This window comes from Microcaecilia unicolor, chromosome 13 (assembly GCF_901765095.1).
Source record: "Microcaecilia unicolor chromosome 13, aMicUni1.1, whole genome shotgun sequence".
NCBI lineage: Eukaryota > Metazoa > Chordata > Amphibia > Gymnophiona > Siphonopidae > Microcaecilia > Microcaecilia unicolor.
This window is the reverse complement of record NC_044043.1, coordinates 65,887,366-65,903,143: the sequence shown is the minus strand read 5'-3', so window position 1 is coordinate 65,903,143 and position 15,778 is coordinate 65,887,366. Positions and strand designations below refer to the sequence as shown.

General features: G+C 45.2%; 1 protein-coding gene across 3 annotated transcripts in view; it reads left to right on the top strand.

Annotated features, from left to right (window-relative positions):
* Nucleotides 1-15,778, top strand: part of LOC115482563 (6-phosphogluconate dehydrogenase, decarboxylating) — a 419,310-nt gene that overhangs the window by 96,216 nt on the left and 307,316 nt on the right. For all 3 annotated transcript variants that reach the window (XM_030222452.1, XM_030222450.1, XM_030222451.1), the window contains exons 18-19: nucleotides 13,746-13,829; nucleotides 13,959-14,139. In XM_030222452.1, the coding sequence (XP_030078312.1) occupies nucleotides 13,746-13,829; nucleotides 13,959-14,139 (265 nt within the window). The remainder of the gene's footprint in view (nucleotides 1-13,745; nucleotides 13,830-13,958; nucleotides 14,140-15,778) is intronic.

Here is a 15,778-nt window from a genome sequence, read left to right as displayed (position 1 = left end):
TATATAGTGACGTCGTCTGCATAGATGAATGGTTTGAGGCCTTGGGTGGCTAAGGATTTTGCTAGTGGGGGTCATCATAAGGTTGAAGAGGATCGGCGATAGTGGTGATCCTTGCGGTACTCCGCAGTCTGCTTTCCACGGAGGTGATATGTTTGAGTTTGATTTCACTTGGTATGTTCTGGTGGTTAGGAAGCCTTCGATCCAGCTGCGTATGTTTCCAGCGATCCCAAAGTAGTCTAGGAGTCTTAATAGTATATTATGGCTTACCATGTCGAATGCGCTAGACATGTCGAATTAGAGGAGAAGTATGCTTTTACCTGTTGCTACGTTTCATTTTAGATAAAACCTCTTCCCTCAGATGATGGCCCAATTCCAAATTCCATCTTGCCGCAATGAGGACATAAGATTTTGGAGGCATCAGGACAGTGAGGGATTTATGAAAATAAGACACCGAAATAAGAAGCACCTGAGTGGATGTAAAAAAAAGATTGCAATTGGGCGACCATGTTCAGAACATACCTTGTTCGTAGAAGCTGTGACACACAGTGGGCGATTTATAAATATGCATAGAAATTTCCTGGGTGTGGGGATAACATACCAACAATGCTGTCATACAGTTTGAGGGTGCCAGTTTTGCTCAGCATATCTGTGATGCACAAATACTCCTGTCTACCCCATTCCTGGAAAACTGAAGAGGGAATTCCCGGGATGAAATCCAAATTCCCCTCTAATGGTAAAAAAATCAGTTTTGATGGGCATCTTGTGCCAATCTATGGGAACAGCGATGTCTTCGAACTTGCGAAATAATGTTCTATTAAATCTACGAGGGCAGCCTGGCACAAGATTCCAATACAAAGGCATCTTGTGCCAGGCTGCCCTCATAGATTTAATAGAACATTATTCTGCAAGTTTGAAGACATTGCTGTCTCCGGCACATGTAGAAGTTAGTGAAGGTGTAGTGGGCGAAAAAGCCCCTTTCCATAAGCCAGCGAGTATAATCCTCGTTCTCCAATATCCAATTTCTCAGGTACCAAAGGAGATACACCAAATTATACTGGTGGAGATTGGGGAGCCCCAGTCCACCTGCTGCCCAGGGCCCATAAAGCAAATCCATGTGCTCCTTTGGTTTCTACCCTCTCCAAATGAATCTACTGACCACCCAACTCAGGGCTTTAATATCCTGCTTCAGAACCCAAAGAGGAAGCTGTTGCAGCACATATAACCAACGCGGAAACATGAACATACAATATAAACAAATCCTCCCATGAAGAGATAGGGGTAAAGAGCTCCAGATTGTCAACTGTTGTTTATTAGAGCACATTAACTTCTTAATGTTTATTGAATATAGCTCCACAGGGTCAACCAGGAGCCGGATACCTAAATATGTAAATTGAGCTGTAGACCAAGACAAAGGAAAAGGACCCACCCAGTCTGTTCGTATTGTTGGAGTAGTTGGCAGTGCCTCTGATTTATCAATGTTCAACCAGAACCCTGAAAACTTTCTGGTAGTGTCAAGAGAGACGTGGAGGGGGAGGCCAGATGTACCGAAAGATCATTGGCAAAAGTCGAAATCTTAAAAACCTCTGTTGCCACCTGTACGCCTCTAATCTCAGGATTAGCCAAAATCTCCCAAACCAAAGGATCAGGGATCATGACAGACAACAATGGGGACAGCTCTGTCTCGTTCCTCTGCCAATAGGAAAGGAAGGGGAGACTGTGCCATTAACCAGTATGGAAGCCTTAGATGCATGGTCTAGTGCACATACCGCATCAAAGAACTCTCCCCGGATGTCATATCTCTCCAGTACTTTAAACATAAAAGGCCATGTTATTATATCAAAAGCTTTTTCCGCATCCAAACTAAAAAAGAAGCATCGGCTTGTGAGTGGCACGGACCACCTCTTTTAGAGGCCAAAATCTGTCTAATATTTTTCACTGCATGACGACCACGCACAAATCCACCTTGCGGAGAGGCAATAAGAGAGGGAAGCTCCCTAGCCAACCGGTTGGCCAGCACAGTGGCCAGCATCTTAGCCTCAAAACACAGAAGTGAAATAGGCCTATATGAAGCACGCAAGGTAGGATCCTTATGGAGTTTAGGGAGTACCATGATGAGAGCCGTTTTGATACAGTAAACTCATTGAACATGGCTGTAAGAGGTTGTACTATATCTGGAGCCAGGAGTTTGTAAAACTCTGCTCTTTAGCCATCCGGGCCTGGTGCTTTAAACTGGGAACTGTGGCCTGGAAGTAGACTTTCTCCACCGAAGAGTCTATCCTTTACCTCCTTTGTCCAGGAAATGGCTGCGTCTGTTCCCTTCCCTATGGAGGTTGAGGATGAGCCCAGGGCTGAGATGCTCGAGGTCCTGGATTATCCTTCTCCGCCTAGAGAGGCTGCAACGGCTCCTTTGCATAATGTACTGAAGGAAGTCCTTATTCGAAACTGGTCATTCCCTCTGTCTAATCCCGTGATCCCGAAAAGGACTGAATCCCAATATTGGATCCACAGGAAGCCTGGATTGATGAAGTCTCAGCTACCTCACAATTCCATGGTTGTGGACTCCACTCTCAAAAGAGCCAAGAGTACTAGGGGCTATGCCTTGGTGCCCCAGGCAGAGAATCTAGAACCTTGGACTCTTTTGAGAGGAAGGCGTATCAGGCCGCTATGCTCGCTGCCAAAATCCAGACATACCAGCTGTTCACGAGCATCCACTTGCGGAACTCGGTGACGCAGCTGTCTAGCTTGGTTGATGCACTCCCTCCGGAGCAGGCCGAGCCTTTTCGCTAGGTGGTCAGGCAGCAGAAGGCGTGTCAAACATCGTGACCAGGGGTATGTTCAACAATTTTGATGTAACATCCAGGATTGCTGCCCAAGTTATAGTGATGCGCAGACTCTCATGGCTGCGTGTCTCTGACCTGGATCATTCGGTCCAGCAGCGGATGGCAGATGTTCCTTGCCAGGGGGACAAACCTTTTGGTGAGAAAGTAGAGGATCTGGTTGACCAGCTCAAGAAGCACAATGATGCTATGGATTCTCTCTCCCGCCGGTTGTCTTCTGCTACTACTTCCTCATCTAGGAGGTTTTTTGGAGGGAAAAGAAGTGCTCCCTATTCCTATGCTAGGCATAGGTACACTCCTGCTTCTTGGGAACCTGTACAGGCTCAGTCCCAGCGCGCTCATTCTCGTAAACAGCGTGCGCCTATGGCCTCTGTGGCTCCCCAGCAAAAGCAAGGGACGGGCTTTTGACTGGCTGTAGTTCAGCATAGCCTCAGTAAAAGTGTCCGTGCCGGACGACTTGCCGGTCGGGGGGAGGTTGATATTTTTTCACCAAAGGTGGCCTCTCATAACCTCTGACCGGTGGGTTCTTCAAATAGTCCAGTCAGGATACACCCTCAATCTGGAATCCAAACCTCCAAATTGTCCACCGGGAGCTCATTCTTACAGTTCCCAGCACAAACAGGTACTTGCAGAGGAACTCTCCGCCCTTCTGAAGGCCCAAGCTGTCGAACCCGTTCCACCAGGGGAAAAATGACTAGGATTCTATTCCAGGTACTTCCTTGTGCAAAAAAAACAGGGGGGATGCGTCCCATCCTGGACCTAAGGGCCTTGAACAAATTTCTTGTCCAAGAAAAGTTCAGGATGGTTTCCCTAGGCACCCTTCTTCCCATGATTCAGGAAAACGATTGGCTATGCTCTCTGGACTTAAAGGATGCTTACACACACATCTCGATACTTCTAGCTCACAGGAAGTATCTTTGATTTTGACTGGGAACACAGCACTTTTAATACCATGTACTGCCTTTTGGCCTGGCGTCTGCGCCCAGAGTGTTTACCAAATACCTAGCTGTAGTTGCAGCGTCGCTACGCAGACTGGGAGTGCGTGTGTTTCCTTATCTTCACGATTGGCTGGTGAAGAGCACCTCGAGGGAGGGTGCTCTGGAGTCCATACGAATGACTGTTCGGGTGCTAGAGCTACTGGGGTTTGTCATAAATTATCCCAAGTCCCATCTCGCCCCAGTCCAAAAATTGGAATTCATTGGAGCCCTGTTGAACACTCAGACAGCTCGAGCTTATGTTCCTTAGGCAAGGGCGGACAACCTTCTGTCCCTAGTGTCCATGGTTCGAGCGTCTCAGCAGGTCACAGCTCGGCAGATGTTGAGACTTCTGGGGCACATGGCCTCCACAGTTCATGTAACACCCATGGCACGTCTACATATGAGATCAGCTTAATGGATCCTAGCTTCCCAGTGGTTTCAAGCTGCGGGGGATCTAGAGGATGTAGTCCAACTGTCCACCAGCTTTTGGAATGCTCTTCAGTGGTGGACGATTCGATCCAATGTGACCATGAGGTGACCATTCCAAGTTCCTCAGCCAGAGAAAGTGCTGATGACGGATGCATCTCTCCTGGGGTGGGGAGCTCATGTAGATGGACTCCACACTCAGGGAGCTGTTCGTTTCAGGAAAAAGGTCTGCATATCAACCTCCTGGAATTAAGAGCAATCTGGAATGCTCTAAAGGCTTTCAGAGATCGGTTGTCCAACCAAGTAATTGTAATTCAGACAGACAATCAGGTTGCCATGTACTACAAAAACAAGCAGGAGGGTACCAGATCTCGCCCTCTGTGTCAGGAAGCTGTCCAGATGTGTCTTTGGGCACGCTGTCACGGCATGTTTCTTCAAGCCACTTATCTGGCAGGCGTAAACAGCAGTCTGGCTGACAGGCTGAGCAGGATAATGCAACCTCATGAGTGGTCACTGAACATGGGTGTAGTTTGCAAGATCTTCCGAGCGTGGGGCACCCCCTCGGTGGATCTTTTTGCCACTCAGATCAATCACAAGGTCCCTTAGTTCTGTTCCAGGCTTCAGGCCCACGATAGACTAGCGTCAGATGTCTTTCTCCTACATTGGGGGACAGGCCTTCTGTATGCGTATCCTCCCATACCTCTAGTAGGGAAGACTTTGCTGAAACTCAAGCGAGACTGAGGAACCATGATCCTGATTGCACCCTTCTGGCCGCGTCAGATCTGGTTCCCTCTTCTTCTGGAGTTGTCCTCTGAAGAACCGTGGAGATTGGACTGTTTTCCAACACTCAGAACGAGGGGTCGCTTCTACATCCCAACCTCCAGTCTCTGGCTCTCACAGCCTGGATGTTGAGAGCTTAGAATTTGCCTCCTTGGGTCTTTCAGAGGGTGGCTCCCAAGTCTTGCTTGCTTCCAGAAAAGATTTCACGAAGAGGTGTTACTCTTTCAAATGGAGGAGGTTTGCTGTCTGGTGTTACAGCAAGGCCCTAGATCCTCTTTCTTGTCCTACACGAACCCTGCATGAATACCTTCTACACTTGTCAGTCTGGTCTCAAGACTAACTCCGTAAGGGTTAACCTTAGTGAGATTAGTGCTTATCACCGCCGTGTAGAGGGTAAGCCTATCTCTGGACAGCCTTTAGTTGTTCGCTTCATGAGAGGTTTGCTTTTGTCAAAGCCCCCTGTCAAACCTCCACCAGTGTCATTGGATCTCAACGTCGTTCTCACCCAGCTGATGAAAGCTCCTTTTGAGCCGCTAAATTCCTGCCATCTGAAGTATTTGGCCTGGAAAGTCGTTTTCTTGGTGGCTGTTACTTCAGCTCGTAGGGTCAGTGAGCTTCAGTCCTTGGTAGTGCATGCACCTTATATCAAGTTTCATCACAACAGAGTAGTCCTCCGCACGCACCCTAAGTTCCTGCCAAAGGTAGTGTCTGAGTTCCTTCTTAACCAGTCAGTTGTCTTGCCAACATTCTTTCCCCGTACTCATACCCGCCCTGGCGAAAGCAGTTTGCACACTTTGGACTGCAAGAGAGCATTGGCCTTTTACGTGGAGCGGACAAAGCCCTTTAGACAGTCCGCCCAGTTGTTTGTTTATTTCAATCCCAACAGGAGGGGAGTTGCCATCGGAAAACGCACAATCTCCAATTGGCTAGCAGATTGCATTTCCTTCACTTATGCCCAAGCTGGTCTGACTCTGGAGGGCCATGTCAAGGCTCACAATGTTAGAGCAATGGCTTCGTCAGTGGCTCACTTAAAGTCAGCCTCCATTGAGGAGGTTTGCAAGGCTGCAACGTGGTCGTCAGTCCACACATTCACATCTCACTACTGCCTTCAGCAGGATACCCGACGCAACAGTCGATTGGGCAGTTGGTACTGCAGAATCTGTTAGAGGTTTAAAATCCAGCTCCACCCCCTTAGACCCATTTTTGTTCTGTTCCAGGCTGCACTCTCAGTTAGTTGTTTATGGTTTCAGGTCAATCTATGTTATGTCCTTGCCGTTGCGAGGCCCAATTGACCAATGTTCATTGTTTTGAGTGAGCGTGGTTGCTAGGGATACTCCACATGTGAGAACAAGCAGCTTCTTGTCCTCGGAGAAAGTGAAGATACATACCTGTAGCAGGTATTCTCCGAGGACAGCAGGCTGATTGTTCTCACAAACCTCCCCTTTGGAGTTGTTCTTTGTGTATTATTTGCTTTTTGATTAAACTGAGCGGGAACGCGACGGGCGGGAAGTCATCCGCGCATGCGCGGTGCACGCGGTTCATGCGCCAGTAGGCTCTGGCAAAACTTTTTTATTTTTGCTCTGAAAAAATTTGTCGTTTCCTGGGCCGCCATGGCCGCCGACCCACATGCGAGAACAATCAGCCTGCTGTCCTCAGAGAATACCTGTTACAGGTATGTATTTTCGCTATACGTACACACATGCACAGATATACACACACCCAGTCACACACAGACATACAACCATACAATCATATGCATACACACCAATATATATACATATACAAACACACATGCATCCCAAGCCATCAGGGCTCCCTTTACCAGTTCCATAGAAAATGTTGGCCAAGTAAAATAGTAGTTATTAAAGTCATAGTAAAGGCTCACTTCTGTAGAGTGTTAACCAAAGCTGATACCAACTCCTACCACAGATACCGCAGAGGGACTGGAGTTACTCCAATCCTCCCAAGCCGATACCAGTTCCTCAAGGCCCCAAAGGTATACGAAAGAGTCCTGCAGCAAGCCTCAGGCCGTAGCCCCTGGAGAAGAAGACGTCTGCAGACCGGACAAAAAGTCCTGCGCGGCAGTCACAGTATCAGCAAACAGTTCCTTGTCCTCGTGGTTCACTCTTAAGCTAGCCGGATACAGAAGGGTGAATCTGATCTTGTAGTTAACCAATTGAGTACATAGTGAAGCAAAGAGCTACTTCACTGGATAGACACTTTAGCTGAGTAATCTTGAAAACACAGCACTTTGTGATTAATATATATTAAAGACTTCCCATTCTTGAGCGCTTGCAAAATAGCCACTTTATGGGCATAATTGAGGATCTGGGAAATAACCACTCTCAGCCAGGTGATAGTCATCTGGCGGTGTCCCAGTCTGTGTGCCCTCTTGACTCAGAAATGCCCATGGTGCATTGGCAGCTGGAGGTTCCGCGGGAACCAGGCCTCCAAGAACCCAAACAGCTCCCTCACCTCCACTGACTCCGGGAGACCGTCCAGACGGGGGTTATTCCACCTGAATTGTTTTTCAAGATCCTTCAGTTTGTCTTGATATGTCAAGACTGTCTTCTGCAGGTGAGCACATGAGTCCTCCTGCTTTCGCACGCAGTCCTCAGGGTCACTAGTGCGTTGTTGGTGTTGCACCAGATCCCTATTTATAGTGTCTAAATGCTCCTGTAACCACTCCAGCTTAGCAATAAATAGGCTGTAGCTGCTTGTCTAAAAGAGGTTCCGTAACTTCAGCCACCACTTCCGTGACCCATGCAGAGTTCTTTTACCTAGTAACATAGTAAATGACGGTCCATCCAGTCTGCCCAACAAGATAAACTCATTTTACATGGTGTGTGATACTTTATATGTATACCCGAGTTTGATTTTCCTTGCCTTTCTCAGGGCACAGACCGTAGAAGTCTGCCCAGTACTGTTCATGTACTAAGTTCTGAAGCTAACATCGAAGCCCCTTAAAATTTACACTGCAGCCCATCCCTATCTATTCAGTCACAATCAGGGCGTAGACCTTAGACGTCTGCCCAGCTTCCATTTTGTTCTCTTTCAGATTGATTTTTAGCCTGTACACTGCTCTGTTCTGCCTTATCAGCTAAAGTGGTCTAGCAAATTCCTATAAACTATAAGGGAAAGATGGAAAAGTGGGAGGTTGGGAGGGGAGTTGTGGCGGAACAGGATATTTTCCTGCTTGTAAATTGTGTAGCTGTTGTTTATGATGTGCATTTCCTTTGTTTGGCTAGCAGGTGGTGACTGTCATTTGTTTGTAAAGTTGTACCAGAACTGACAGTTTTCTCCCCCTCCCCCCCCCCCCACCCCCACCGAAAGCTGTTAGCTTAAGCTGTGAGGTAATTTTTTAGTTTCAGTCTGATAAGGGAGTGGAAAGAGAAGGTTCTCTTTTTCTAGACCCTGTGAACTGTTAGACTTCATAACCTGTGAGCAGCTATATCTTGTTCCTGAACTCCACAGGTACTACTTTGGTAGTAAACAAATGTTTATTTATATTTGATCCATATTCAGTTATCTGTTATTGCCTGTTCTTTTCCGTCTGTTTTATATAGTTCACTGTTCTACTCTTGACAGTAAACCTGATTAGTTTATTGATTCTGCTGTGCTGGACTGACAAAGAATCCTGGTGGTCTGTGGGTGCTTTCTGGGAACTCTGGGTCCCCTGAGAGTGTGACCCCAGAAACTTAGAAATCACCGAGGAATAACATGAGAGTGATAGACTTGCCCAGAGGCAAGTGAGACCCAGTCGGTGGGAGGAGGGTGCTAGTAGAGCACAAGCGGCAGGTGCAGGTGGACCTGAGCAGTGCTGGGTCAGACCCTCCAGGTGGGCCACAGGGTTAGCCCCAGGCGGTTGGCTAGGCGTTTTGTCAAAGGGAAAGGGAAATGGGACTTGATATACCGCCTTTCTGAGGTTTTTGCAACTACATTCAAAGCGGTTTACATATATTCAGGTACTTACCTTGTACCAGGGGCAATGGAGGGTTAAGTTACATGCCCAGAGTCACAAGGAGCTGCAGTGGGAATCGAACTCAGTTCCCCAGGATCAAAGTCCACTGCACTAACCACTAGGCTGCTCCTCCACTCCACATAGGAGTGAAGGAGAGCTTCAGAAGGGTCGTGTATAAGGAGGAAGACGGAAAGAAAAGGGCAGGCAAGAATAAGGTGAGAGGCAAGGTGGAAGGGGAAAAACAAGAAGTAAAGAGAAATGGGAGCAGGCAAAAGAACGAGGGAGGAGGAGAAAAATAAGTGATGAAATGAAGTGTGAGAGAGGGAGAAAACATGGAGGGGGAGATTGGAGAAGTAGAGGAAGGAAGGGAAGGAGGGAAAAGTGAGAGATATGTGATAGGAGCAAGAGGAAAGCAGCGTTTCAGAGGCAATTGAGAGGCAGGTGACACCTTATAGGGAACAGTGTCGGAATACACCGGATGGAACATTGAATCTGCCATGAGTGGGAAAGCGCGGGGTACAAATGTAACAAAAATAAAATGAAATAAATTACAGATTGATCTCAACAGTAACTGCATGCAAATTATATGCACGCTGTTAGTGTTGAACATTGGATGTTAAAGGGGGAAAAACGTTCCTGGTGAATGCCCACAAGAGTTGTGTGGTAGGCACGGCTCTTGTGCTCATGCCCAGTCAATGAAAGATGGGGGCGAAAGACAGTGCTTGGAGGATAGAACTGCTGTAGCTCACTTCATGGAGCTTATCTTGTTTAAAGATGACGCAGATCAATTTTTATGAATTGCAGAAGAAGAAACGACAGTGCTTGGGATCTGATGTGTGTAAAAAAAAAAAAAGACATCAGAAGGGGGGTGGGGTGGGGGGGTTAAGAAGTTGGATTTGATTTGTGACTGTGCAGTGTGCATACAGTGGCATATGTCTGTCCCAGTCTGATATACCATCTTTATTGCCCTGAACAGAGCTAACCAAATGGTTCTTTTCACTGCTGGACACTTTTAATTGGCAGAGGCTCCCTAATGACAGGTCAGAACTGTCGATGGGTTTTTGTTGTTATGGCAGTGCGGTTTCCGGTGGGTTTTTGTTATGGCAGTGCGGTTTCTGTGCACCATTTCTATGAGCATTGCATGGAATCGCTAACGGCCTCATTTAAATACCAGCAAGACCATTTACATAGGACTTTGTGGCTGCTTCCATGCACACTAAAAGCAGCCCCAAAAGCCTGGGTGCATTAGCTGCAGAATAATGTTTCATTTAGACTGGCTAACACCATTGCAAGCCCGGTTTGCTTTATCAATCGCAAATTTAATTAATGAAACCTGATACTCAGTTCACTATAAAGCAGCAAAATACAAGAATATAATTTAAGAACACTGCTATCTCATTCTACTCGCACAGAATACCTGCCCACGTTCTGCACCAATTAATATGTTACAAGAAATGATTTATTTTGGGGAAAATAGCTCTAGAGCAACTCGCCTCTCTTTATAATTTAAGAGCAGGTGCTGTATTATAAGTTTTAGGATATTAATTTCTCCACCAATCACCAAAGGTGATAATTGCAATAAATTAAATAAATTAAGTATATATGAAAGATATCGTATACTCAGAACACAAAGAGACCGTATTTAGCTTCAAAAAGGTTGATTTAATATACAATTGCACACGAGAGGTAGGTTTTAAAAAGGATCTTAGAACAGAGAAATTGTGCATAAAATAGAACAAAGTAGCAGGTCTAGATCAAAAGTTATGTTACTTACAAGTCCTTGTTACACAGTATGAACAGCATTAGGTAAGCACATGTTTGCAGGACAGGAACAGGGCTTCTGCAGTAAGTGGATCATCTGAGTTGCTTGCAGCTGAAGAGAGTCTGACTCTTGGGAAACAGCTTGCCCTTTTATACCTTGCAAGCTGCAGGAGGATATGCCATGTGGATCTTTGCTGGCTTCCTGGTTTTTTTGCACACGACCCCTGAGCATTTGCAAAGCATTGTGGTATCTTGGTCTCATGTCTGCACACGACCCCTGAGTCTTGGTCTCATGTCTTATGACATCACGAGACTTACAGTCTGGATTTTGCTGGCAAATGGTCTTTTGATGTCCTGCTCAGTCTCTGGGGCAGATACACATTACAAGTCTTTCCTTTCTGCACATGTCTGAAAGCTGATGGGAGGGGCAGGTATACCTTTGACAAGCAAATGTCCTGTTTATGCTTTTCCTGAGTTCTTTGTTTTCAATGGGGTATTCAGGTGCCCACCTTAGTCAATCTTTTGTTAGGTGGGAGGGCAGAGGAAGCTCTTTTGTGTTTGTTAAGTGTTTGTAATTAACTATCCCTGCTCTCAGAAGTTCCCAGAAAAAGGAATGGGGAGAGAGAGGCTTGAAATGAAACTATTTTCTCTGCTGCAGTGTAAAAGCTGCACAAATATATTGGTGCATATATATTCCAGCAAAATATAATAAACTGATACCATTACACTTTAAGGAGGCTGCCACTTACATAATTTTTTGAGAGAGGTGTGGTAGCCGTGTTAGTCCACTCTTAAAGGTTATCAATAGAAATCAAACAAAATAAAACATGGAAAAGAAAATAAGATGATACCTTTTTTATTGGACATAACTTAATACATTTCTTGATTAGCTTTCAAAGGTTGCCCTTCTTCGCTAATCAAGAAATGTATTAAGTTATGTCCAATAAAAAAGGTATCATCTTATTTTCTTTTCCATGTTTTATTTTGTTTGATTTCTATTGATCTAATTTATTGAAAATGCAGGTCACCATGTGGAAGGGGAGAGATAATGGCTGTCACTATATGGAAGGGAAGAGATAACTGCTGTATAGCTCAATTACCTGTGGTGGGTAAGAGAGAACAAAGACAGGGTGATCTAAGAGTAGTTAAGATAATTCACACCTGTAGTGTGCCATTAATCCATTGTCTCTGTGCAGGCCTAAGGTGATGGTGTGAAGCTTTTTGATGAGTTTCAGTTAAACAGTTTCATTCTGGAGTTTTCCATTGCCCTCCACCTTTCTGTATTGATATTGTAATTTCTTCCCTGTTTTTCCTTTTCATTGTTTTTGTGGCCTTGTCTTACCCCTGTTTGTCTTCCAGCTGTTTAATTGGATACCATTGTACATGGTTATATGTAATTGGTATATCAAAATAAACTTGATGCTGTTTCATAGGAGTATTAAGAGTATGAAATTGTGTCCTGGAAAGTTTGAAATGTTCACCTACTAGTTTTTGAATGTTGACATTTCTAATATCAGATTTGTGTCTGAGAGGGGGGATTTATTTAGTAGTAAGGGATAAGTGTGAAAGAGAGAGAACAGAAGAGTATACATAGGATAAAAATAGAAGGGAAAAAGAAAACAAAAGAGTTGATACCTTGGGATGAGATACGACAGAGAAGAACAATGGCAGCAGGGTGGAAAAATCCAGTGGAAAGACTGAGAAGAATGTGTAAAAGAAAAAGGAAATATAGAAATAAATTAACAAATACAGAAAGATTAAATAAATAAGAAATCTAAAGAAAAGAATAAAGAAAACAGGAAATAAATTGGAAGAAGAGTATAGATAAGGAGAGTAGAAGATCCAAGACACAAAACGGTGTGAAAATATTATTGACTTGCCCTCCTGAAATTAGAATCAAACAGGTGGGAGAGTTGGGATTGGGCCTAGGGAGAAAGTGTGTGTGAGTGTCCAGGAAGAGGGGGGAGGGAGAGAAAGTTTGTACCTGGTTTCCTTCCCTTCCCTATCCATGCCAAATTGAGATGGCTAGAAAATTAGCTAGAAGCTGACTGAAATCGGGGTTCTTTGTTTCGACTGAAACCGAATCAGCAGCTGAAAATTTCCATTCGGTTTTGGCCAAAACCAGCCCCTCCCACCCCGGGCAGAGTGTGCAACCTCCTGGTCGGCTGCCAGCCCCCCCCCCCCCCCCCCCCCGGGTTACCTTTCAAATCTCCTGATGGTCTAGTTCCTCACTCAGTATGGCTGCTGGGACAATTGCTTGTGCTCATGTTGGTTCCAATCCCAAAATGGCTGCCGGACCTCCCGCTGAGAAACTGGCGGGGATAAGAGGACTGGGGATCGCTCTTGCTCGAGCGAGTCCATTAGACCACCAGGAGATTTAAAAGGGCAGCCTGAGGTTGGGGGATGCCGTCATTAGACCACCAGGATATTTAAAAGTAGGCCCAGATAGGGCCCTCGGGTGGCAGCAGCTTGCCTGCATGGGGTCAGATGGAGAAGATTGCATTGGGTGGGGGGGAGAGTTTCAGCCTTAAATGCAGTGACGTTTTTGGCTGAAACCCGAACCTGGATTTTTGGTGTGTTTTGATACCAAATCTGAAACGGAAACTGAAATTCAGTTGGCCTCAAAAATTAACCTCCCTACTTATTGCTTCCCCTTCTTCTTCCACCCCACCAAACCAAATGGCCAGACTCTGCCTATGTGCATTCTTAATGTGCTGCTGGCAGACTCTACTCTTAACCCACTGGTGTCCCAGTAGCACAGGCTACTTCTACCTCATGCTGGGAGTTAAGTTCTATCAATCTACTGTAACACTATAATGGTATACTGGGAGATGGCATACTGTCCTAACTAGAATGTATATTTGGTAATAAAAGTCAGCACCCATACAGCACAGAGCTGATTAACACCATGCTTTTCTGGAGTATGTCCAGAACTTTAACTGGTTTTCATCTGCTCCTATAGATAGCTTTGTGAAATGCATGTTTTCTGGTCCTTTTCCCTAGTGATTGTGACGCTGGAGCCCTGTGAAAAGTCAGAGACATATGTTAATGGGAAGCGAGTGGTACAGCCTGTTCAACTTCGCTCAGGTAAGAGGATTTAATTTTATTTGGTGGTAACTTGGGCATGTCTTGCCATACTATTGGAGTATGCGTTATCTGTAGTGGGGAGCATGCATTGACATTGTTTTGATGCTCCTGTTCCCCATTCTTTTTCAGGAAATCGCATCATCATGGGTAAAAACCATGTTTTCCGTTTTAACCACCCTGAGCAAGCACGAGCAGAACGGGAGAAGACACCATCTGCTGAGACCCCATCAGAGCCCGTGGACTGGACTTTTGCTCAGAGAGAGCTGCTGGAGAAGCAAGGAATTGATATGAAGCAAGAGATGGAGAAACGGTATATGATGTGGCATTTCCTTTGTTTTGTCTCGTGGCTGCACATGTGTGTGACAGCAGAATTCACTAAGTGTCAGCATGTCATCGATTTTGACCTTTCATTTATTGTTTTTATACCCTTTCATATTCAATACTAAAAAAAAAACATATAAAAAGATTGGATCTTCCAACCTACAAAACTAACTAATATAAATGCAAAAGTTTTTTAAATTTAAATTAGTGATATGTGCTCAGATCCAGGCACCCTCAATAGATAGCAGCTTACCATCCCATCATTACACATAGAAACCCTATAGAGTCAGTCAGCTATAGTTGCTATATAAAAAAAATGAATTCAATCCTAATGTTTCTAGCGTCCAAAAAAGCATTTTCAAGTTGACTTGTATAAATCCTGTGCACAGGCAAGGACAGATGATGAAAAAAGCTTGAATAGGACTTACCTTGTGATGAACTGCAATCATCCAAAGTTTACATCAATCATACTAATGAACCAGTGGCGTAGCTACGTGCCCCCCAACCCTGATGCCAGTCAAGTGCCTGTGTTTTAGGCACTACTGACTGCCCTCCCGCTCCCTGCACTGCTGTCCTTCAATTTTCAGGACTGCCAGCAGCGTCAATGAGGTAAACACACTGCCTGTGGCATCCCGGGAGCTTTCATTCTGCTACAATTTCTGGTCCCGCCTAGACGGTACACTGCAACAGAAACAGAGCTTTTGGGGCTGCCGAAGACAGTATGCTTAATTCGCTGACGTTGCCAGCAGCCCAGAAAATTGAAGAAGGGCAGCGGTGCAGGGAGCTGGAACAGGAGACTTCAGAAAACCAAAGCCAGTTAGGGTGGTCTACCTTTCTCTCTCCTCTGCACAGCTGCCAGTCATCCCATTCACCCAAAACAAAGCAAGCAAACCTATGAGCTGCTCTGTCCATGTTGTCGTCCTTTATTGTTGGTAACATTTTTATTTGATCTCGATTCGCTGATATTTTCGAACGTGCCGGTTTTACAGCATGCAGATGTACACAGGGAAGTATTGAGTAATTAGTTCTAAATTGTAAATCATTGTGTCATTTGGAGGGGCTGGTTATAGGGACCACTTGTATTCATGCAGAAATGTTTTCACCTAGTAATCAAACTTACTTATTTATAAGTACAAAAATAAAAAAAAACACAAAACAAAACATTAATTAGGTTGAGACCTACTACTACTACTACTTATCATTTCTAAAGCGCTACTAGACGTACGCAGCGCTGTACACTTGAACATGAAGAGACAGTCCCTGCTCGACAGAGCTTACAATCTAATTAGGACAGACAAACAGGACAACCAAGAGATAAGGGAATATTAAGGTGAGGATGATAAAATAAGGGTTCTGAACAAGTGAATAAGGGTTAGGAGTTAAAAGCTGCATCAAAAAGGTGGGCTTTTAGCTTAGATTTGAAGACGGCCAGAGATGGAGCTTGACGTGTACCGGTTCAGGAAGTCTATTCCAGGCATATGGTGCAGCAAGATAAAAGGAACGGAGTCTGGAGTTAGCAGTGGAGGAGAAGGGTGCAGATAAGAGAGATTTACCCAGTGAACGGAGTTCCTGGGGAGGAATGTAGGGAGAGATGAGAGTGGAGAGGTACTGAGGAGTTGCAGAGTGAA